At 36.7% G+C, this 24,964-nt stretch overlaps 1 protein-coding gene across 1 annotated transcript in view; it reads left to right on the forward strand.

Annotated features, from left to right (window-relative positions):
* Window positions 1–4,911: 4,911 nt before the first annotated feature.
* Window positions 4,912–24,964, forward strand: part of smg1 (SMG1 nonsense mediated mRNA decay associated PI3K related kinase) — a 48,642-nt gene continuing 28,589 nt past the window's right edge. The window contains exons 1-20 of the mRNA XM_088344828.1: window positions 4,912–5,119; window positions 6,575–6,720; window positions 7,440–7,592; window positions 7,702–7,838; window positions 7,931–7,989; window positions 10,208–10,421; window positions 10,637–10,762; window positions 10,844–10,916; window positions 11,589–11,686; window positions 11,759–11,932; window positions 13,604–13,825; window positions 16,694–16,795; window positions 18,630–18,920; window positions 19,556–19,686; window positions 20,247–20,408; window positions 21,868–21,986; window positions 22,076–22,163; window positions 22,356–22,457; window positions 23,674–23,814; window positions 24,087–24,313. Of these exons, the coding sequence (XP_088200954.1) occupies window positions 5,043–5,119; window positions 6,575–6,720; window positions 7,440–7,592; window positions 7,702–7,838; window positions 7,931–7,989; window positions 10,208–10,421; window positions 10,637–10,762; window positions 10,844–10,916; window positions 11,589–11,686; window positions 11,759–11,932; window positions 13,604–13,825; window positions 16,694–16,795; window positions 18,630–18,920; window positions 19,556–19,686; window positions 20,247–20,408; window positions 21,868–21,986; window positions 22,076–22,163; window positions 22,356–22,457; window positions 23,674–23,814; window positions 24,087–24,313 (2,842 nt within the window). The 5' untranslated portion in view covers window positions 4,912–5,042. The remainder of the gene's footprint in view (window positions 5,120–6,574; window positions 6,721–7,439; window positions 7,593–7,701; window positions 7,839–7,930; window positions 7,990–10,207; window positions 10,422–10,636; window positions 10,763–10,843; window positions 10,917–11,588; window positions 11,687–11,758; window positions 11,933–13,603; window positions 13,826–16,693; window positions 16,796–18,629; window positions 18,921–19,555; window positions 19,687–20,246; window positions 20,409–21,867; window positions 21,987–22,075; window positions 22,164–22,355; window positions 22,458–23,673; window positions 23,815–24,086; window positions 24,314–24,964) is intronic.

Raw genomic sequence — 24,964 nt, forward strand, 5'->3', positions numbered from 1 at the left:
TAAAAGACTTTGGTTTTTCCATCCCCAAAAATTTAATAACTAGTCTAAATTTGGTAAGCATTAAAACAGGGGTGTGAAAGTCAAACGGGTGGAAAGGCCCAAAGTATTTTTTGCTAAAAGGCAAGGGTTGGAAAGATTGAATGTTGAAAACCATTATACCCTATTGACAAGCAGCGGCCAAAATCAAGAAAATATTTCCAAGTTTATCAATGGAAAGGATTGTGCAGCTTGAAGCAGATATAGTAAAATACAGTATGTCACAAATGTGGGTACACCTCAACACTGAAGAAACATCTATGTGACAAAATTAAAGGTAGTCTATGTAAAGCTTATACAGCTGTGTAATGTCTTTCCCCTTAAAAAACTCAAAAAAATAGCTATTAGTAGCTAAACCCCTGGTAACAAAAGTGAGTATACCCTAAAGTAAAAGTCCCTGAAGTTCAATATTTTGTGTGGCCAATATGATTTTGCAGAACCTCCTTAATCCTTTGGGCCTAGGTTTTCACCAGAGCCTCACAAGTTGCCACTGTAATGCTCTTCCACTTCTTCATGACAGAGCTCAGAGATATGTTAGGTCTCGTGCTTCTCCTCCTTCCGCTTAAAGATGCCCCAAAGATATTCTATTGGGGTTGGATCGGGATACATGCTTGCAGTCCTTCTTCTTTCCCCTTGGCCCCTTTAGGAAAGCCTTGGGCATCTTAGAGATGTATTTGAGGTCATTGTCAGGCTGGAACATTGCCTAGTGGCAGTTTCTGGAGGAAGGGGATCATTTCTTGCTCCAGTATTTCCCAGTATATGCTTGAGTTCATGTTTTCGTTAATGAAATGCATCACCCCAACTCTAGTTGCACCCATGCAGCCCCAAACCATGACATTCCCAACACCATGCTTGACTTTAGGCACGACACAAACATTCTTGTAGTCCTCACCTGGTTGCCGCTACATATGCTTCACAGCATCTGGGCTAAATAAATTAATCTAACCAGAGGATATCTTTCCAGTAAGCCATGGCCTTTGTTGAGAGACTTCTTTTCATTGCATCAAAGTGATGTTTCTTCAGTGATGTTTTATTAAACATTATCATGAAATCTCTGCACAAATGTGAGGGGTGTATTCACTCTTGTGACATACTGTATATTCACTTTTTTGTTTTTGAGAAAAACAAAATGACCAGCAAAACGAAAACAACTTCAAGTACTGTATAAAGTTGCATATATCATACCTGTCAACCTCCACGGCTCCATGCCCGTACAAACTGTCGTATTTTCCCGTACAAAATAATCGTACACTATATCTTTTTTTTCTGAATGATGCACGATTGGGAAATCCCCAGGCGGCAGACGCATGCGATTGACAAATTTGCGTTTTTCCGTACAGATTTCCTTGTACGTCGTACTTGTCTTAAAATGCATAAAAAACGTACTTTGTAAGGCAAAACCGTACAGGTTGACAGGTATGATATATGCTTACATCGCATATAAGTGCCACCCTTAAACTGCTTTAAAATAGCAACATACAAAAAGAAATTCCAAATATCAATAAAGTGTGTCCCTAAACGTTGATCATTATTAGATTGGGTAGTAAAATATATTAATTTACTGTTACAAAGCTAAAAACATAAAATTTTAAAACCCTTTACCATACCCTCCAGCAGCGCTTCAATGGCAGAAATTTGTACACTATTTTCGTATCAAGCAATTGTTTCTTTCTTCGACTTGATCGTTGTTGTCACTGTTTTCCCCTTCTCATTCCCCTTATTACAAAGTTTATTGGGACCCATTGTTATATGCAGAAAGGGGAAATAAAACCAAAAAAATCACAATAAAATGACATGTGATCCATCTCAAATGCAGCAATTGACTGACAAGATTGGAGAGATCATGGAGAACATTATCACCAGCTACTCTTAAGGAGTGTAACTGACCCTTCGTTTTTTCTTCTCCTCAGCATTATTTTGTCAATACAATGGCCCGGGACCCACTACAAATGGGTTTGCAACCCACTTTTGGGTCCCAACCCACTTCTTGATAAACACTATTCTAGTCAACGCAATCGAAATTGTTGAAAAGCTAACAAATCTATTTCAATACGATCAGAAGTAAAATTATTTTTTCTTATAGCTCTGTCAGTAATCTTTAATTTCCTTTATGTAAAATTCCCAATTTAACGAAAATCAAACGAAAGAAGCCGCCTAAAATAAAAGAGGGAAAAAATAATTGCAACTTCATATCATTCTCTCAATTACAATGGAGAAAAGTGCAAAGAGAGATAACATAAAGTGAAAACAAATACTCAAAGATTCCTGGAATATGATTCAATATCAAATCAAGTAAGAAAAATAAAAAAGATATTTGTAAAGCATTTTTTAGCCTATGAATTCCCACTCAATGTGCTTTATAAAAACATTCAGTGTACAATATAAAAATAAAATCCCCTCTTTTTCCCCATCCAAATAGGCGTACACACACACAAACACAAACATTAGTTGAAATAAAATACAAGAATAATAAATGTGAATGTAAATGGTCTGCATTTATATAGCGCTTTTTAAGTCACTGAAGAGCTCCCAAAACTCTTTACAATATGCTTCACACTTACCCACTCACACACACTCACATACGTCAGCCAAGTCAACTACCTGCTTATTGGGGGGCAGAGAGAGAGGGGGAGAGAGAGAGAGGGAGAGAGTAAGAGGGAGAGATGGAGAGCGAGAGAGGGAGAGAGAGATTGAACAAGAGAACAAAAAAGGAAGGAAAGAGAAAAAAAGAGAGGAACAACAAATAATGAGAGAAAGAAACATATAAAAAAGAAATAAAGCAAGAAAGAAAGAAAGTGAGAGAATCCCTAATTCTCCCGATAAGCAGGTAGTTGCCTTGTATGGCTGATACTGCTACCGGTATGTGAGTGTGTGTGAGTGGGTAAGTGTGAAGGACATTGTAAAGCGTGTTGGGAGGTCTTAAGTGACTTCAAAAGCTCTATATAAATGCAGTCCATTACATTTACATAACAGATTCAGTGTCTTGCCCAAGGACACTTCGACATATAACAGAGGAGTAGGGAATCGAACCTGCCACCTCTTGATCCCAAGGAGAGCGCCTTGATAATAATAATAATACAATACAATTATAAAATGAATACAATTATGGTAAGACAAAGAATAACCATGTAAGGAAAAGTAACTGAGGGAGGCTCATTCACACTGATAATGAATCAAGATCAGCTCAGTGGTCGAAGACTTTCTCATGGGGCGGCAGTAGCTCAGGAGGTAGAGCGCTCGTCTTGGGATCAAGGGATCCCAGTTCGAATCCCGGCCTCTCCGTGTTGCATGTCGAAGTGTCCTTGGGTAAGACACTGAACCGCTACTCCCCCCAATAAGCAGGTTAGCGCCTTACATGGCTGCAAGGCCGCTATTGGGAAATGTGGAGCACATTGTAAAGAAGTCAGCGCTATATAAAATGCAGATCATTTCATTTCATTTCATTTCAATAACTGTAGTAGTGTTTTTGTCGTATTTCTTTTTCCATTTTTAGAAGGAAAGCAAAACATAGTACTAAATTCAATGTTTAGTTTTGTGGTAATTTCACAGTATTTCTGCATTTTTAGACTCATAAAGGATAACAGGGACAAAGCTGACACATTTCCTCCCCCTCATTTTTTCTCTCTTTTCTTCCTATTTCTTTACTTTCCCTCTCTCTATCCCTCTCTTTTGCTATTTATTGTTAGTTCATTCTGTATTTTTCTCTCTCTCTCTTTCCCTCTCCCACTTTCTCTTTCACTGTTTTCTTTCTGTCTTTTTCGTTCCCAATTTTGTTCTTTCTCTCACTTTCTTCTTTCCGTTTTCTTTCTTTATTTATCCGTTTCTTTGTCTGTTTCTTTGTCTCTCTTATCTTTCTCTCTTTCTTTGTCTTTCCCCACTTGTTCTCTCTCTCTCTCTCTCTCTCTCTCTTTCTCACACTTTCTTTCTGCCCCCAACCCCTCTCTATTTCACACTCTCTCTTTCTCTTTAATCAAGTAGTCCTGCCCATGTGAGGGTGCGTTTTCTACCAGCTAAAAAGAGTTTTGACACCCCTGTTGTATTGCAACTAAAACGGATGCTACAGAGCACGATGAATATTACAAACAACAAAGACTCAAATTGACCAAATAATTTCATTGTATTTTATATATATTTTTGCCCAGCCTCTAACAGAGATTTTATTTTTTGGAGGGTCCAGAGCAGCATGTTGATTTTCAGCCTTATTATATAAAAAATATGTACAATTTGCTTTATACGAGTAGTTTAAAAATGCCAAGTTTTAGATTTCATGCATTGTTGCTTTTATTGAAATCAATATTTTTTTGTTTTTCTATGTGTTTGGTTTTACCAGACGGAAGTGCTAGATAATACCAGAATTGGGTAGGGTTACTTTTACTTGATTACTTTCAATTACTTTTGGATTACTCCAATACCAAATATGCTAATAAAAGACAAAAGAAGAAACTAAATATGAATAAAATTATGACTCACAACACGTGGTAAGCTTTCTCTCCTGGCTTTGATCTCTTTGATCTCCGGCAAAACTAACATAAAATGCGACAGAAACGAAATGAAAATAAATCCAAACAGCTTGCCAACATCATTTTTGCCGTTCCATGTGTTCCGTTACTCCCTAAGCCTGCACAAAATGTATTCATATTTAGTTTATTTTGTCTTTTATTAGCATATTTGGTTTTGGAGTAATCCAAAAGTAATTGAAAGTAATCAAGTTAAAGTAACCCTACCCAACACTGGATAATACACAATGTTCTGTTAATCCTGCTAACAATTTGTGGCAAACTGCAGTTGATGAAACCAGTCGATTGGAGGCGCTAGCAAAAAATAAGCGCAAGTAGGCTGCTCTTTCCAGTACGAAGAAGGATAGCCAAACACAGGCTCAAGCTAACAGTAACAACGAGTTGCTACCAAATTTCAATTCTTGACAATATCATACAAGTAAAGGAGAAGCCCGTGAAATAAGGCTAACGTTACCGCTGCAAGCGGGCCATGAAGCCGCCCAGAAGGTAATGAGCCGGAAAGCCCCGAAGTCTCGGCTCAGTGGTGCCCACAAACTGCAGCCACACCGGAATGACTGGCAGCCCAGGTTGGTGCTCTGTTCCTGGAGTAAATCTAATGTTCTGCGTGTTATGGCTTGTGCCCATTTTCCTTGCGAAAGGCTCTTTGCGCGGAAATTACATATATTTTTTCTTCCCTCTCAGTTATTACATTGAAAACCTATACGTGGCCTAGTGTTAGCCTCGTAAAAGAGTACGCGTTCACATGCCCGTCACCAGTCTTGTTTTAGGCGTTGTGCGAGTCTCCTACCCCAAATTTACTTGGTGAAACGAAGCAAAACGATTGCATGAGACTCCCTAAGAACATCACTTCGATTTATTATAAACACCACCGAAATCGTCCTAGTTTTCCTGGGACTTATGATTGCAAAGCTAAATTGTCAAGATTGTCGACAGAAGTTCCGTTGTTTGGTTCTGTGGTGTGTTCATTTGCGTTCTACGCGTAAATGCTGCACCCTAGTTGTTCCGTTATTGACAAGGGCATATAGAACATAATAAAGGGCCTACAATCACGTACGGGCGATCATGTTAAATTAGGGAATCCGTATGAAAAGATGGGCAATATTACGAAATATTGCAGCTGCCCTAGAAGACATCTGTTGTGTCTACCGGAATTTTCAGATTGACATTTAGTTGTAAACCAAAATGATGATGATTTCCGATATATGAGTACGAGGTGTCTTCACTGCATTTGGAATAGTGACCATGTGGGAGCTGCAGTAACTTTTTGACGGCGCTATGTGCATGGTGTCATGAATCGGAACAATTTATTACACCATTGAACCCCTTTTTACTTACATGTGTCTAATTTTGAAACCAAATGATTGAATGGGTAAACCTTTTTGTGTTGTCGTAAATTGCAAGATTAAAATAGTAATGTATGTAAGTTAGCACAGTAACAAAGGTTTTAGTCATGTTTGCAAATATTTGTAGATTCAAGACAGACGATGAAGGTTGTCAAAATTTGTTCAACTACAAGCGAAAAACATCGACGTTGGTGCGTCAATATTTCAACCAATTGAGCCTTAGTAAATATGTCACAAAATGTCTGATTAATTAAAACGATATAAAGCTCTGATAATATTTGCTCAATGGTTGAGCGAAACAATAGTTTGATTCCCAGTATGCCAACTTTTCTTTCCTTTAGGGCCTGTGACTTGTTTAAAATGTTGCAAAGCATTCCACATGATAATTTTGCGGTAGCAAGTAAAAATAATGAGAGGAAAGATATTTTTTTCAATGCAACAATAACTTGTTTACTCTCTTGTCATCACTGTTTTTATTACTGGGTTAGAGTGTGTTATCCAGGCCATTGACTTCCGAGTGCTAGCACTTTGCATTTTATGTGCTCATGGCAATAACTTCTGGTTTATTGATGATTAACAGGGCTTCCGATTTTGTTTTTCTGAAACCCAAATGGCAGAATTGTCACTTGTCAACATTAGATCCAAGCATTTTAAATGTTTGTTTGTTCCTTTCCTCAGAGTTGATAGTGTGTCATTTGAGGACAGCGTGAAGTCCGGAGAGCTCATTTCAGTAGCGATTTTTGAAACATTACCATCGATCTTGGCTGAGGAATCAGTGGTGCCCAGCAATGCCTATACTGGTGCAGAGGCACTTCATGAAGAGGGTGAGGCTACTACGCTAGTGTTTCTTAACCTTTTTGGAGCCTTGCACACTTTTTTAAGAGACAATATAATAAGGAGCTTCGCCATTTGAAGCTTTAATAAATACAATTTGTGCCTTTTGATTTAAATTTTTTGGTTTATATTCTCATGACATAGCGTTAAGTATATAGTGTTGCAGCAAACTAAAATATGTTAAGTATCATGAAAAATATCCTGTATAGGTAGTATTAGTAGTAAGTAGATGATTTACAACCCCTTGTGTGAATCAAATTCTATAAATTATTGTATTTGTCATGGACTTTCCAAAAAAATAATCCACAAGTGTGTTTCAAAGACCACATTTTGAACTAACTTCAGAAAACAGCCCGCTAAATAATGACATCCCAGCTAAATGGTACTTAGTGGTTTTCACTCGCAAAGGCATCCTCGAGTCATCTCTAAAGGCACAGCACCTTACACAGGGACATTTGTCTTTTGCGTATGATTTTAGTTCTTATTGAATTCAATTATAACATTTTCCGGGGCAAAGTCTCACAACACCCTATTGTGCTGAGGCACACTATTTGAGAAACCCTGCTGTACACCTTATGTTCATACCTAGTATTTAAGCTCAGCATTTTCATGGAGCCAAACATATTTTTTTTTAAATTGAGATTTTCCTTTGAGGAAAGATAATCATGCACTTTTATGTTCATGTGATTAATCTTGTCATATCTGACAGGTGGATATGAAGCTGGTCAAGTTGTCTGTGATACTACTTTTAGTTGGAAGTCGTTGGGGCAAAAGTTGAGGCCGAATGATGTGACGGTGGATTTAAACTCTTTGCAGCATGGAAACCGTGCTTTAGTTTCAAAGGACATGAGGAAATCGCAGGGTGAGATTCAACTTCTTGTCTGAAATTTGATACAATTTTGTAAAAACAGTATCATACACTTTTTGATTTTAGTTTTAGTGAAGGTAATGTTGTCATTGTTGCATTGTAGATAGAGGGATGGCTCACTCAGATGAGTCTAGGTTGGCCAACCTCCTGCGCAGAATTTCAAGGGAGGATGATCGGGATCGAAGGTTGTCTACCCTGAAGCAGTTAAAAGAATTCATTAGTCACAGCGAGAACAAAGTGGTCAGTAATAAAGTCCTTCTTGTCTTAAAAAAAAAAAAGGAAGTTTGAAAGGTTAATTTTGTAAATGTGTTTGTATTTCTCTCCCCCCACAGAACTTGGTCAAACAGCTCGACACCATTCTAAGCTCATTGAATGATATTATGAATGAGAGGTAAGACAAACTGATTTTGTGACTTGAAACCCTGAATAAAAGATGCAAGTTTTCATTTTTGAAGCATTTTAATATGCATTTTTTTAGGGTTGCGTGATTATAAATTAGGCCAATTGCTATTAATAACTGCATAATATGACGTCGCAATTATCTTCCTGATGGAAAAAGAAGTGGACCCGACAGTCACTTTGAGCCATGTTATAATATTCAATCATCCAATGCTACTTGAAAGATTCTAAGCACTTATGTTCCCCATTAGGGGTAGACATTTTTGTGTACCTGGTGATGTGGTATGCACATCGATAGCATACATTGCATTGTATTCTGGTAAAATTATTTTTACACAATGCACAATACACTCGTATTACTATATTGTTGGTTCCAACTGTTTATTAGTTTAAGTTTAACCTATCTAATACATCTATATAATTTAGTTTAAAAAAAAAATGGTCTAACACTGTTTACATTGTTACAGTCTTAAGACCCTGACAAGTGTTGAGAATCAATAACTAATTTTCTGCTTGATGTAATTAAAAAACAGTTGAAATATGTCATGCCAAATGCTTCAAGTTATCGTTTTACATTTCACAACAAACTTACAACCATTTTGTTATGCCACTTTGTTGTAAAAATAAAAAAACTTTGGGAAAAAAAACAAAGCAAATGGTTGAACACAAGTTCAAAAGTAAACAATAGGTGGGGAGTGATTTTCATGCTTGTGCTCGCGGTTTTCTGTAAATGAAGAATGAAAATTGTGAAAGTAAGAAAAGGCCGGTTTTAGATGGTGTCCTTACACCAACCCAAACCTCAAAAAAGATGTTTATTCGTTTGCGTCTCGGAAAGGCAGTCACTTGCACGCGCCACACAAGCAGCTTCACAGAGGCTGCAATGATGATTTGAGCCAAAATATGGCACCAGCAAGTAGAACATTTTCAAATTCCAGACAGCACCTTTCATCAAGTCTAGCTCTAGTCTCTCAAATTACGTTTCGGAGAAATTTTACTGCATATATATAATGTCATTGTTATTATTACTTTTTTAAACAAAAGTAAATTTGCACATTGAACAATTGGATTTTTGAATAAGTTGTGCAATGTTTTCATTGTATTGAATAAACCAGCCTGGCTTGTTTTATTGTTAACAGAAAAAGGAGGTCCTAACTATAAGCAAGTCAATGAGGAATTTAAATGATCACTACGTTTGTCGTCTAATATCTGAATTATTTCCTTGCAGAAATACCTGTCCTAAATTTTTTGTAATCGTATGACATCTTTTTTTTTTTTTTTTTCAAGGATTTATCGACAGCAACCATAACATTCCCCAGAAGAGGGCGCTGTTTACTTAGGTTTAACATTTAACGACCCTGTATAATTCACATAAAATCTCAATCAGAGTTGTACCCAAAGTAAATTAAATGCATTGTTGAACCATTTGGAGAATCTGGACAGTTGTGGTCTCGTTTGAAAGGAAGTATAAGTTTTGTTCCCAACAAGAATAATCACTGCAAGTGCTACTAGCATTGAGTAATTTAAGTTGGAACACAAATAAATGGAAGGCATTTATTTTCCCTGAATTTCTTTTGCAATCACATGTCTGCAGATGAGTGTTGCATAAGCATCTTGGCTTTAAAACGACTAGGACAATACCATGAAGCCTTACCTTGTCCCAGGTCAAAGTTGATCACCATCTGAAAAACTAAACATTAGTATTTCATACATTTTCTAAGGGTATGTCTAGGCGTGACAGGTTACGACGTATACACACGTCTTTCCTTCTCAACAGACTGATTACCCTGTCACTAGTATTAATCCTTGGATGCATAGTAAGATTAAAAAAGACCCCCAAGGTGGTTATTCTTCAAGGTCTGTAAAACTAAAAAGTTGTAATACTGTCATATTCCAAGTAATCCTCATAGAACATGTGTATGACATGATGCCATTAATATTCCCTCCACCCCTCCACTAATTACCAGCTCCACTCATGAAACAATGTATGTACTGCTAGGTCATGCATCCAAGGGTTAAGTACTTAGAAAATTAGCAAAGCTAGCACAGCAAACGCACTTTTCTTTTAAAATCAGAAATCGCATCGAAATTGCAATACTGGTCTGAAAAATCGGAATTAGTTTTTTTTCTCAAAATTGTGCATTCCTATTAACTAGTAATTATTGTTACTGTTCCTAACATATAGGCTTCTCTTTATTATTGATTTGTTACAGTAGTAAGCTGCTCTGGGAGTTGCGTCAAGACGCTGCATCCTGCTTGGGTTTGCTCTGCACAGTTCTCAGCTATGAAGCGGAACGGATCTTTAAGTGGATATTTCTCAAGTTTAATTCAAGCAATCGTGATGAGGTGAAGCTATTATACTTGTTAGCGACGCAGCGAGCATTGGAAGCTGCGGAAGAGAGAAAGACCTTTACTCAAGTCATGCAGGTATGGGCAATCAACTTTATGATGCATATATCTGTCAGGGTTGTGGTAGCATTTTATAGCTATAAATGTGGAATCTGCATATGATCCAGTTTTTATTTGTTGTCAATCTGCATTGACTTTTACTCTGTGAGGTTTTTGTCATTTTCTAGCAAATATAAACTGATTTAATGTCCATGGCATCAAATGAAGCTACTGCCCTATTTTCTGTGCAATAGCTTGTGATGAGAAATCTGCAGTCCATTTTGGAGAATGTGGACACTCCAGAGCTGCTATGCCAAAGTGTAAAGTGTATTCTGCAAGTTGCTCGTTGCTACCCGCATGTCTTCAGCACCAATTTCAGGGTGAGATTATTGACGTTTTTGCCTATAACTATGTATAACATTGTGACTATTATCCCTGCATTTGGTTGTTTTTTCCAATAGGACACAGTTGATATCTTGGTGGGTTGGCACATTGACCACACCCAGAAACATTCTCTTACTCAGCAGGTGTCAGGTCAGTGTTTTTATTTTGTTTTTTAAAGGAGGAGTTTAAGGTTCAGGCTGGCATTTTGTGCGGGTGATGAGAATAAGGACATTTTTGTCAGTAGAGTAAGGGGACCGAGTGGGAAAGTTGCGTCGTTGAAGGTCAATGATATGGAAGGGCCATACAGTAGTGTCACTTTAAAGTATTTAACAAAACTTTGTAGTGAATGAGTTGCTAAATAGGGAGTCAGTACGTTTGTTAGAGGAGAGGGGTAATATATTTCTGAAGGCGAGTGTGGGCGAGGATGCAGACAGCAGAGTAATGATCAAAATCTAACTTCTGATAAAGGTAGCTGTGAAGTCACTGATCTTGAACATGGGGTAAGGTTAAACATTTCACATTAAAATGAAATTTCACTTGTAGCACTGGGTGCTGGAAAAACTCACCTTTTAACTCGTATACATACTGCAAAACGCTGTTGACGAATGCCCCTCGCCCTTTTAGTCCCACTTGGCTTGTTACTAAAATTTTGATCTGAAAAACTGGATAAATAACCCAGGGGACACGACACAAAAAAGCCTAAATTTGGCAGTCTAAAAGCCAAGATGCCACAGTACTTGGATCTCACATTGTGACAAATGTGACATTTGGTACTATAATATAACTATGTGAATTTCTTTTTACATTTTTCCCCTCTTAAAGTATGGCTTCAAAGTCTGGAGCAATTCTGGGTGGCAGATTTGACTTTTTCCACCACTTTGCTGGGGCAGTTCTTGGAGGACATGGAGGCATATGCAGAGGTAAAATATGAATGCATGTGTTGTTAACAATGTTTTGATCAACTCAGCAATCGGACTTGGTGTTGTTTTTAGGATCTCAGCCACGTTGTCACAGGTGAAGTGCTGGAAGAAGACATTCCGCCTCCTGCAGTGTCTCTCCCAAAGTTGGCAGCTCTTTTGAGAGTGTTCAGTACAGTCGTTCGCAGCATCGGAGAGCTTTTCAGCCCCATCAGAGGACCACCTATAACTGAAGCTTATGTCACTGATGTGAGTGCAGCACACACGAGTTTGCACTAGTCTGTGTTTGAGCGATAAATAGCATATTGAATTGTTGATTTAGCCTGCCAAGTCGCAGTGAAAAAATCACATTACATGTTTGGGAATTATTATCATGCACAATGTAAATATCCTTAACCTGACATTCTATTTTTTAAGGTATTTGTTTTAAAAACATTCAGATCATATGTCAACAGGTATTTTGAAATGCTTATTATCTGTATGTACATTTGGTATTTTTAAGGCAAATTGGCGGACTACTTGAAGGTGCAGTCTGTTATCATTGCCATTGTTTATTTTACACACACAAGATGCACCTCATATTAGGGCGCAGACTTTATATACACTATGTGTGCCAGCTCTTTACCCTCTAACATTCTCCACCTTTAACAAACAAACACACATAAGCATGCATGTTCAAAAATAGGGCTAGAGCAGCACAAGCATGTTTATTTAATGAAAAAAAATAATGCGGGACTGAAAAAAATACATGGGTATATAATAATGGAGCAGGAGTAAAACTGAGTTTAAACGGAACTGTTATGCTTTATCAAGTATTTATGACAAAGTACTACGATATTTATTATCAATTGGCATCTATCTGTCTATCTATATACAAAAGCCATATCTTCCTGGTGGGTTGGGGCTAGAGTCAAAAACACGTTAACGTTCCCCAAACATTCATTCCACTTCGCTCTTCTGAACCTGACACAAAACATTAAGCCCACTGCACATCAAGGGGTGTGGAGTTATGTCATGAAACCATTCAACAGCAGAGAGGCCCAACAGCATAAACTGGTTTACCCCTTCTGACACATATGGTTTGATCCCACTGGCCCAAGCAGGCCGCCCAGGTTAGCCAGTTAGAGCTGTGTCGATACAAGTCTTTCTCAACCATCCAAATCATTAAGTGTGGACATGGTAAATAACATGGATAGAAAAATCACAAAGAAAGAGTATGAACAAAGCATTTTTACTGGTATTTGTCATTCAATCAAAGCCATTGAAGTCCTCATCATTTTCATTATAGAAAGCTCAAAGTTCTTTTTATTTCCACATTGGCTGTGAAGCCCCGGACAGATGAGGCACCATTTGCGAGATGCCGTTGGTCATTGGTATTGTCAAAGAGCGTTGTCCCCTGCACACAACATGGCATTTTCAGAGATGTTTTCGGTATTATTGATCACATGTTTGAGATTACGAGATCATTCAAGATGGCAACATCAGTTACATAGCAAAATGCAGATTATGAGTGGCGATGATTGCAGGTGGCATCAGGTGTGCACGGGGCTTAAAATTTGGACAACAAGAAGTGCAGTTCATTGGTGATGCGTGGAATAAAACACAATGTTCTGCATAATGCGTGTACTTGTTTTTATATTTAATCAACATGCATTCTTACCACTTAAATCTTGGTGTGATGTGTCCTCTACTACGTCTACAACATGCACACGCGCATACAGGGCACTCACACTGTAGGGCGCGCCACACATTTGAGGAAAATTTATGTTTGCCTTGTAGTCAAAAAAAGAATAGGCACATGGGTTCTGCATTTCAAACTATATGAATGGAAATTTCATAATTCAACACATTGAGTATCAAATCCAAGTGCTGCACCACATATATTGACTTCTAATTCTGTTTTCTTCTCTTTTTAAATAGATTCTCAACCGGGTTTTGGCATGTGTGACCACAGCCAAGCAAGTTCAGTTCTCTGAGGGAGTTTTAACTGCAGGGAATGAGTGTGTAGGTGTGTTGCTGGCCAACATGGAACCCTGTGGCCAACTAATGGAGACAGTCTTAGCCTATGGCTTGGACCAATTGGATTGCTGCAGTCTATGTGGTTCGGACTACAGCCTAGCAGTCCTCAGCCTTCTTACTCTGGTATGATCGTCAATAATTTACCATATTTTGACCAGAGTTCTTTTAGCTGCTAAACTGAAAAATCGTATTATTAATGGATGTCTATTCTCAAATTAATTTTTATGACCAAAATGAACTATATTATAATCACTCTAATTACCATCCCAACATAAACATGACTTATTCCAGAAACAAACTTTTGAATGAATGAATCTATCAACCAAACTTTATTTCGAACATGTTTTTTAAAAAAACAACTACAAGTTAAAAAAAAGAATATTAACCTAACGTGTACAAAAAGTAATAGGAAGTAGCATATGCTTTAGGGCTTTAACTAACAATTATTTTCATAATTGGTGAATCTGACGATTATTTTTTGGATTAATGGATAAATCAGACATTTTTCATTTTCTCCTCTTTATTAAAATATTGAAATTTTGGACAGCTACAAAAATTGCACAAAACAGCAGGATATACTGTTATATAAAACAATAAAAAATACAAGTGTTGTGTCAGTTGACTTAATAAACAAAAACACACAACAAGGTATGCTATACACCTGCAAATATGTAAGATACTCTTTTCCTCCCTCCTTATCCATCCTTCCCTATCCAAAGTTCCTGTTTATTTGGACTCATCCTGCAAGACAAACAAGAAAGAGCAATGCATTTCATTTCATGTGTTGCAATTGTTTCTATCAACAAAAATCTATATCCAAAATGCAAACAAACCCATTTTTCAAAATTTGTCAACAAATTTTTTGGGGAGGTTAAATCCTGGAATGTGGTAAACACTCCTGATATGAAAATTATCTGAATCTGCCGCTTGTGTAGAGTTAAACATGTTCATATTATTTTTTAATTTTAATTTTATTTTCGAATTTTTTTTTTTTGACTTTGTGCTTATGAAACCACTTTCTATTTCCTTCAAAATGGTTAACTTTGTTCCACAGTCAAACATTATAAAGTTGAAACTTTCATGCAATTTTTGTTTGCCATGATACAATGTTCAATATTTAGGATTTAAGAAAATGTAAGATAACTTTAAGAAAAAGCTTGAGCCAGAAAAAGTTCCCACTTGTTTGCCCTAACTGTGTCTGTTTAGTGTTCTTATTTAAATGTATCTCTATGTTATTGCATCACCATTTATTTAGTTTCCGTTTCGTTTTCACCATCAGCTCCAACATCACCAACATATAAATATACATCCAGATTTTGATGAACGTTCAACTTATTGTTATTTTTGCACTTTGTTATTGTTGTTATTTTGCTGTCACGACTCTATTATGAAAATTCATCACATACTGGATCTATATTTATATATAATGGTTAAAATGAAACAAAACTCAAATAAATGGGGGTATAATCACATAGGGATAAATTTTAACTTTTAAATACAACTGTAAACACAGTGGAACTTGAGAAAATAGGCTCAAATTCTTCACAATAGGCACCATCTGTCAAAACAGAGTAATCCTGTTATCTTAATGAGCAACTATACAGGTTAAGTCCCAGTAACCATTCATTCGGAAATAATTTCAAGCTGCGACTTCAAAGACTGTCGCATTAATTTCACCAACAATATGCTTTTTTCAGTTTTTGTTGTGTTAATTGGTATTGCAGTATTGAGAATGCTGTACAAATTGATTTGTTTTTGTTCTGTGCTTCCAACAAAGGGCCATATATGAGGCATATATATATATATATATATAATATATATATATATATATATATTTTAGGGCAGCTAACGATTGATTTCATTATCGATGAATCGGTCGATTTATTTTTTTCAATGAATCGGATTTATAATTTCCTTACTATTTATTCAAATATTGAAGTTTTGGGCAGATAGAGGATAGTGCACAAAACTAAATGTTCTATGATATAAAACAGTAAAAAGAAAATTACATTTTGGAATATGATAAACAGATAGATAGATAGATAGATACTTTGTTCATCCCCGAAGGGAAATTCACATTTCCAGCAGCATCCCAGAGCTGAGAACAATCGAAAATAACACGGGAGCTGCTGGAGTGGCTGCCATTCGTGACGGCGCCGGAAGAAACGATTCAATTAGAATCATGTACAAACAAACAAACAATTGAATCATGTACAAACAAACAAACAAACAAAATATTTATGTTTCAATAAGTGGAGTGTTGATACATTGCCATTATGAAAAATACATGTCATTATTTTTTTTCTTTTTACTTTATTTATTTTATACTGATTTTCTGATTGTTTTTCTTTGTATTTCTGTATGTTCCCTTGAAAATTGTTAACTTTGTGTCATGATGAAACAGTCAAACACTACAAAGTTGAAACTATCATGTCAATTATGTTTGTAAATGATCCAATGTTCAAAATGTATTATAGACAAAATTTAACATAGCTTTTTTTATAAAAAATGTCATGGCGCCTTCTGCCGGACCAAATCGGTACTATGATTCCCAGCGTCTCAACAAAATGGTCTGCACTCTAATTTGCATTGATTTAACGTTTTTGGTGGCTCATAAATCACGTGATACAACGAATTAATGATCAAATTAGTTGCCGACGCTTTTAATCATCGATTTTATTCGATTTTGTCGAATCGTTGTTGCAGCGCTAATATATATAAATATATATATATATATATGTGTGTGTGTATTTGAAATTAAACATTTGACTTAAAGGTATAGCAAACCCATCACAATAGTTGGTCAAGTCAAGTTGCAGATAAACAAAACAATATTTATTTGCAAAAAAAGATTGATTTACCATGATTCTTTATACTTTAGCTATCAAATTATCTAGAAAAGGAAAAGTAGGAATATTGTTACAAATCCCTCTGCTGTCATAAATATTTTTTTATTTATTTAACTATAACACTTTTCTGTAACTATTTTAGATTGTGGAACAGATCAACACAAAGTTGCCTGCATCCTTCGTAGAAAAATTGTTGGCACCAGACTCACAGCTGCTTGAATTGCGTTTCCATCGAGAGAAGGAGGTATGTTGACAGGTGTTAATGTGACATAAACGATATGTGTAATAGCATCAGCCCGGTTGATAACTGGTTACCACGTCTGTCTCACAGTTTAGATATCTGGGGTTCAATTCCATGTACCCTGTGTAGATTTTGCATGTTCTTCCAGTGACTAGGATGATATTCCCTCCAGTTCCCTGCCCCATTCAAATAACATGTTACACTGGTTAATTGGCAATTCCGAAATTTCCCTAGGTATGAGTGTGCAGTTGGATGTGCTCTGCAACAGACTGACAACCATTCCATGGTTTCCCTTGCCCACGGCCCGATATCTTTTTGGTATAGCTATTGCTATTTATTTATTTTTATGAAAGGGTTTTAATTCAACTAATGATTTTTATTAATAATTTTCTAACTACAGCAGGGATGGCTTCCAGCTCCCTAAAACCTAAACTTAGTTTGGCTATGTGGTTGGATAATGAATGAATGTTTGTAAGCTAAGAGATTGAGGGATTAACCTTACTGTTTTAGTATTTATTTGATGTCATTACTTTCCAGTAAGTTGACATAACAAGTCAAAGCATATACTACCCGTGGCTTCAAAACTGTTGTTAATCGGTACTTTAGTTTTTGTTTTTGTTTTCTATTAATATTTTCATCCCCTCAGGAGCTCAGTGTTTCTGATCTTTGATCATTTCTCTTACCATCATTGCATAGCAATAGATGAAGTTCGGGATAACTGACCAACACTTTTGTCTTTTTCTGCCCAAGCTGATTCAAAAGCATTTGAACTCCTGTAATTGAAACACTGTTGTGATGTGGCTTCAAATGTGTGGTCATTGGTTCACTGTGATACAGACTTTTTGTGTGACTGTGCAGAGACACACAGTTACTTCAGATTCAGATATACTTTATTGTCATTCTTGTACACGTGTATACAGAACGAAATGTCGATAATGTACAGATATAAATAAATGTTGTACTGAGTTAGAGTATTGAAGTACTGATAATATGCTAAATAACTTATAGCTATGTATAGTATTATACAGTAGTGCAAAGAGTGCAAGTGGAGCAGCTAACCAGATGTGCAAAATGTGCAGTCAGGTAAACAAGTCATTATACAATAACATATACAATAAGTTTATCTATTGACTTCTTTCTATATTTGACAGGGAAGCCAAAATGCACCTACACCTGTAATTTAAATGACACGAGAAATTTCTAAAGCACCTCCGATTTTCCCCATTACTCTGTGAAAATTGCACGTTCCCTAAACTTTGCATTTTTTTCCATAAATAACCTGTGTTCCAAACTAGACATTGGTTAAAACTGATCATGGATCAGTAATCATTACTGAAATATACACACACTGGTCAAATTGCAGTGATCCATCAGCCCATTCAGCTGCTTTAATAATAATTTAAAAAAAAAACAGAAGTCCTTAAAGCACTTGTGTATATATTACATAAAATTATAATTTATTTTGTGGGGTTAATTAAGTCATCACATTCGAAGCATGTGTAGTGACTGCAGCCAAGCTGAGTGAAAATTATTAAGGAGTCTGAATCTTTACTGTACCCACTGTACCGGTATATGGGTAAAAAATGTTTTAACAGTGAACAGCGTTTCGATGTACACACCTCTAAATGGATCTAAAGTGGCTTAATGTTTTTTTTTTTTAATTGTTTAGCTCAAGCCTTAAGAACTAATCTTGTGTTTGATCTAATTTCCTTCTGATAGTAGACAAAAGTATTTTCATTTAATTTATATATGTGATGAATTATTTTTTGTCTACTATGTAATTTGGTTAAGTGATATATGTTGATTCATGTAATGAATTCATTCTTGCACTGCACAGGTGGTTTCAGCTGTACATGGAGTGTACCAGGCACTTCTGAGTCTGAAAAATATTCCTACACTGGAGGCAACTTATAAATTGGTATTGGGAGAGATGTCATGTGCCCTCTCCAGTATTTTGGCCACGCTGGAACTGACTAGCGGGACTCAGGCATCTGAAAGTCCGTGCTTTGAAATCCAGCACCCTGCTTTTGCCTCAGTTTCCCTTAACCCAGAGAAGGCACAGTTTATTGTCATTTTCAATCTCAGCACTCTCACTACCATTGGCAACACCAAGAACTCCCTCATTGGGGTAAGCACAAAATGATCCTTCAATTGTACAGTACTCTTTTCAGACAGGAGATGTGATATTATTTGTAGACCGTTGGCAATCAAGGACCCAATAAACAAGATCTTAATTGAATTGAAATTTGTTGATTCCAAGAATTTAAAGGGGTGAGTAATTAAAAAAGATGGTTGAGTTCCAATTATATTATTCAATGTTGGACCGATACACCCTAAAAATAGTTGCTCTTTTTTTGGCTGTTATACTATCACACACTAGAAAAATAACAAATCACTATTTTATTTTATGTAATTTAATCAAGAACAACGCTTTACACTCACCCTCAATTTTGCCATGCCTGTGCTAAACATTTGGCTGCCAGGAAAACCAATTTCCCTATATATATATATATATATATATATATATCCAAACAAATATTATACAGTATCAATGTAAATATTGTGGGTGGGACATTTTTTGCCTCTTTGGAACATGTACATTGTAAACATTGTCCTCTTACTGCTCTCAATTGAAAAAAAATAATTACCAATGAACTGTCCTCATCTGGACAGCAATGAAGTATTTGGACGTATATTTTCCTTTTCAAACGAGAAGACTATTTTTAGAATTGTGGCTAATTTACTTTTGTTTTATCAATTTAGATGTGGGCTTTGTCTCCCACCGTCTTTGCCCTGCTAAGTCACAAGCTGATGCTAGTGCACTCTGAGATGGCAATTTACTATCCTGCTGTCCAGTATGCTGTGCTTTACACACTCTATTCCCACTGCACCAGGTAACATAAAAATAGTTGTTTATTGTGCTCATATCTACCCAACAGTCTTAAGTCACTTAAGTATCACCCTGTACAGTTACAAACTACTAATCACTAAATATTTATATCTATTGGCGCTAGCTAGTTATGGCGATTGCTGCTACAACAATGGAAAAAAAATGTACTTAGCATTTTAAAAATGGATGCCTCTTTCTTTAAAATTGTAGCTTATAGGTTGATAGAAGTCACAGTGGAGCATTTATTCAGTGCAGCTTCTTTCGCCTGACTCATTATCTTGAAAGTAAAGATAAATAACCAAAATTATTTAGCTCTATAATTAGAGATACCATGTTCCTGTCAAAGTCATCATATTCTTTCTTCCTCCCCTTTTGGTAATTCTATGTAAATCTGAAACATTTCTTTGGACCTCCAATTGTACTTACCTCTGGATCTACTCATCCATGTAAACAGGATAAGGATTATTCCTAATTAAATATTTGCCATATAATTGAAACTTCAGAAATATTGAAATAATCCTGGACTTCCTAACTGGTGCTGTATCCTTTCTGCATCTCTACTAGACACGATCATTTCATCTCCTCCAGCTTGTCGTCATCTTCCCCTTCACTGTTTGACGGTGCCGTCATTAGCACTGTAACAACAGCCACAAAGAAACATTTCAGCACTCTGCTTAACCTACTCGGAGGACTTTTGGTGAAGGAGAATCTCAACCCTGAAGTCAGGTTTGTTCTTTTTTCTCTTTATACGTCAACACTTTCAAAAAAATGAGAGGAATTGATAACTTTGTAGTATACACATGGGTGACTGGCTTTGTGTATGATAACACCTGAAGTCCAGTCAGATTTATTTGTCTAGCCCTTAACAGAGCTGCTTGATTAACTGAAATCTAATAGATGTTGCAATGTGACAGAGTGCGATTGTGTAATTGCAAGGCACTGCATTGTTTTTTGTTTTTTTTGTATTGTATTGTATTTTTTTTTATTTTATTTTTTTAGGATTTATAGTTCCATGTTTGTAAAAGTGTTTGGCCATCTGAATTTGTCCCACAGTTCGGGTTTTAACGGCGCTAGCCAATCAGTTGCAACTTTAAATGGCACTGGCCAATCAGAGGTAAGGTTTAATGGCACTACCGAATAAAAGTGAGCAATTTTTGCACGCGCTGCAATCTGCCACACGTCCACGTGTGAACATACGATAACCATAATAGAGCTCCCCAGAAGATGGCGCTGGTATCTGTGATTTGATGCAGTGTTTTTCAACCTTTTTTGAGCCAGGGCATGTTTTTTACATCGAAAACATTTTGCAGCACACCACTAAACAAAAATGTTATAAAATGACACTGTTTAATTACAATGTAATTTTTAATATTCACAGTTTTTACTGCACAGACACTTGACAATGACATATTTGCAGTAAATGTTTCATAAGTGTTTTATAAAATTTTGAATTTTAAAAAGTGACATTGGATAATTTTTCACGGCAAACCTGATGATCTCTCACGGCACACGAGTGTGTCGCGGCACTGTGGTTGAAAATCACTGGTTTAATGCATGTCAATATGATTAACGCTCGTATTGACTTAATTTTAGGACCCCATTTGTACATCTTTATATTGCTTACAAGGAAATGTAAAAATAAAAACATTTAATTGTTCTACTGTTGGGACTAACGCAGCACGTTTTAGAGAAAGAAAAGGAATTGCAATTTTTCAGACCTGTATTGCAATTTCGATGCGATCTTTGATTTTGAAAGAAAAGTGGATTTCTTTGCTTGTTTTGTTTTTAGTGAGAACTTAAACATAGTGACATGCAAACACTATTACAACATATCTCATCGCGATATCTATTAGGTTTAGGTAAATGGTCCCAATTAGGGCTCCACTAATCTAGGAGAAGTAACCACGTTTAAAGTTAAATAAAATATAATTCAAGATGATTTTTCCGGGTTAACAACACAGTGGCGGGCCTGAGGACAATAGGAGGTTCAAGCACTCACAAAAAGCAATACTGGCACGGAAAAATGCAATTTTCTTTAAAAAAAATCGAAAATCACATCTGGTCCAACACTGGTCCAAAATATCGCAACTACATTTTTTTCACATACAGTATTCTCCCTTAAGGATGAGAAAACAAGAGTATGAGGTTAACATCACTCGCTGAAGTTGGTGTGTTTCTGTGTTAGGAGGTTGCTGCTGGTATGGGCTCAAGAAATCTCTCTGCTGATGAAGAAGTCAGACACCTACAGCCTTCTCTTCTCCCTGCCTTCTTTTAACAAGTTCTGTCGTGGCCTGCTGTCCAATGGTTGGTTCATTATATCAAATATTGTTTTTTTCCTTATTGTTGACATGCATTTCAAAGGAAATGTTTACATTTACTGTTTCAAACAACAGCTCTGAATGAAGATCAGAATATTTGCCTTCAGACCAGCAACAGCCTACTCATTCTCTCTTCATCTTTGTCGGTGGAACTTCTGCAAAGGTTAATGCCGATATTTTTCCCCACACAAAATGAAGTGTCTTTGGGGAAGCTTTCCTAATTTTGTGTGGACTGATTTCTTGTTTGATCATATTGCAACCGTATCCAATGTATTTTACTAGTACTGTTTCTTCACCATAAAACGAATGAATAATAAATAATAATAATAATAAAATGAGGAAAACTGTGTTTTAGGTGTCTTGATGTGTGCAGAATCCTGCTAGTCCACTCAGCAGTGAGGGTGAGGCAGGCCTATGGTAAACTCCTTCGGACTATACCTTTGGATGTATCTTTGAGGTAAAATTGGCCCCATGGTTTCAGTTCATTACTTCTCGTCCATCTAGACTGCACATGAATTTGAGGATTTATGTTATATTTTAGTTTCATAGCTTGGGACTGTTTTGATAATAATAATTATCATTACTGACTCAGTCGTTTTGGCCCTGATTGGACTATACAGAAACTGTGGAACAGAAGGGAACAGCACAGTGCAGCTGACAATTTTTCACAGGGAAAGGAAGACTGAAAATGCTGTCAAGCTTTTACCAAAGATAGTGTGTCAGCTTCAAGCTATTCATTTTTACTCATAACCAGTCACTTCACTCTTAAGGAGCTAAGTCAAATGGTCTGTGCTATTTTGAATTCTAGATCTCTTAGCATTTTTCTTCATCTTTTGTCGTCCAACAGGATCTTTTTTATTTTATTATTAAAGCACCTTAATGCCTTTTTTTTTCATGTGAATTTAATAAAGGTAGGAATTCACATTAATTACCAGCTCGGTGGCCATCAGGGTAGGGTGCCCGCCCCCAAACTGGCAGGTCCCTGGTTTGAGCCTCAACTTAGTCCTACCTAAGACTTACAACACTGGTACCCATTGCCTCCCTGCTTGGGTTGGAATTGGAGGTTTGGTCACAGAATGACTCCCACAGTCAGGTGTTGTGATACATAGCCTGGGTAGAACTATCATCACATCATTTACTGTGCACAGTTGTACTAATCTGTATGGGAGTGACCCCTGATTAATCAGGGATAAGGAGAAAAGGGATGCACATTTGCAATCATCTGTGGTCTGTGCAGCCCTTTGAGACTCTTTGTGAATAAAGGCTATAAAAAACATGACTTGACATTAATTATCAGGCTCATAATTATTGGATCGATAACTGCAAAATATGATGTATTGGTATCTGTAGAAAAAAAACGGAGATGTGCATCCCTAAATAAATGTATTTAAAATCAGCAGCCATTAATATGCCTGTTATTTTTCATTTCAAACGATCCCTAACAAGAACGTTCGTTTTAAATATTTTTTGTTTTGGTTTTGTGCTTTCGGTATTTTGGCCAAGCGTAACACAAATTCGGTGTTCTGTTTCGGACCCATTTCAGAGTAACCCTAATTTCTTTTGCTTTAAATCATTATTGTTCATTTGTAGTCCTGCCTTTTCATACACGAAAGCAATTATCTTGAAATTCCTCTGTCAAGTCTTTCGTCTCATGTTTTTATTTTGTTTACTAGTAACTACAGTCACCCAGAGATGACTCAAATCTCATTGGCCATTCGCCACCACATGAATCGAGCACCTAGCAGCACCTTCCACCCCCAGGACTTCAGTGACCTGATAAGCTTTATCTTGTATGGAGTTCTTCATCGCGGAGGGTATGTGTTTCAAAAGAAAAGGCATTAAATATGTCTAATCGATAAAATATATTTTTTATCAATTCACAATTTTGAAAAGTTATTCTATATGTCTTGTTTCCTAGTTTCACATAGCAAAAAAATTATTTATTAATGATTTAGTCGATTGTTAATAAAATCACATTAAATGATGATAAACAATCCCCAAAGCCTCTTAGTCAATGTGTTATTGTTGATTGAACTGCAATCTTAGTGTTTTGATACATTCCAACTTTTTCATTCTTGTCCCACAGCAAGGATCCATGGCTGGAACGACTTTACTACAGCTGTCAGCGCCTTGAGAAACGAGACGGTCGAGGGAGTGCTGATTCCATTCGTCCGGGGGTTGTGCCCAGGGCTCTGTTGAAAACTGAAGTGGTGCTGTGGCAGTGGGCTGTGTGGGAAGCAGCACAGTTCACAGTTTTGTCCAAACTCCGAACTCCACTTGGGCGAGCTCAAGACACCTTCCAGACCATTGAAGGTGATACTAAAGTTCTAAGTACTTGTTTGCAAGAAGTTGGTATACACATCAGGCTGATTTGGGGGGATCAGTTGTGAGACATCATAGCCCCTCGAGTTATTGTATTTACATGCATGATTATTGGCCACAACATTTGCCCACATTCCTTTATTCCTGGCCGCCCAATTAGGATTGTAAATTGGAAAAAATCTAAGTACAGTATTTTCCAGACTATAAGTTGCACCCAAACACCCCAAACTGGACAACAATTTGCGCCTTATATGCGGGCACAATTTGCAATGGGTTACAACATTTGTGCAATAACTGAGTAGTTGATACATTTTATTGTTGATAACAATTGCGTAAAATGATTGCAACAGGGATCGAATTGGATAGATATGGTAAGAGCACCACATCCTAACCACCATGGTGCTAGAGACGTGCATGGTTGTTCACAATTGCATTACTTTGGATGCAATGGGAATCAAACCCGGATCCTGATGGTGAGAGCGCCAAAACCTATGAATTGGTCCGACTTCAGGACCCACCTTTACGCCTAATTACGAACCACGACACAAATCAAGAAAAAAACTTTCCACTTTTCAACCTTATTGAATGATAGAATCATGAAGTTCAAACCAGAGATCGGTGAATTTCTTCTAAAATGAACAG

Source organism: Urocampus carinirostris, chromosome 1 (assembly GCF_059441175.1).
Source record: "Urocampus carinirostris isolate Australia breed hairy pipefish chromosome 1, RoL_Ucar_1.0, whole genome shotgun sequence".
NCBI classification, from domain to species: domain Eukaryota; kingdom Metazoa; phylum Chordata; class Actinopteri; order Syngnathiformes; family Syngnathidae; genus Urocampus; species Urocampus carinirostris.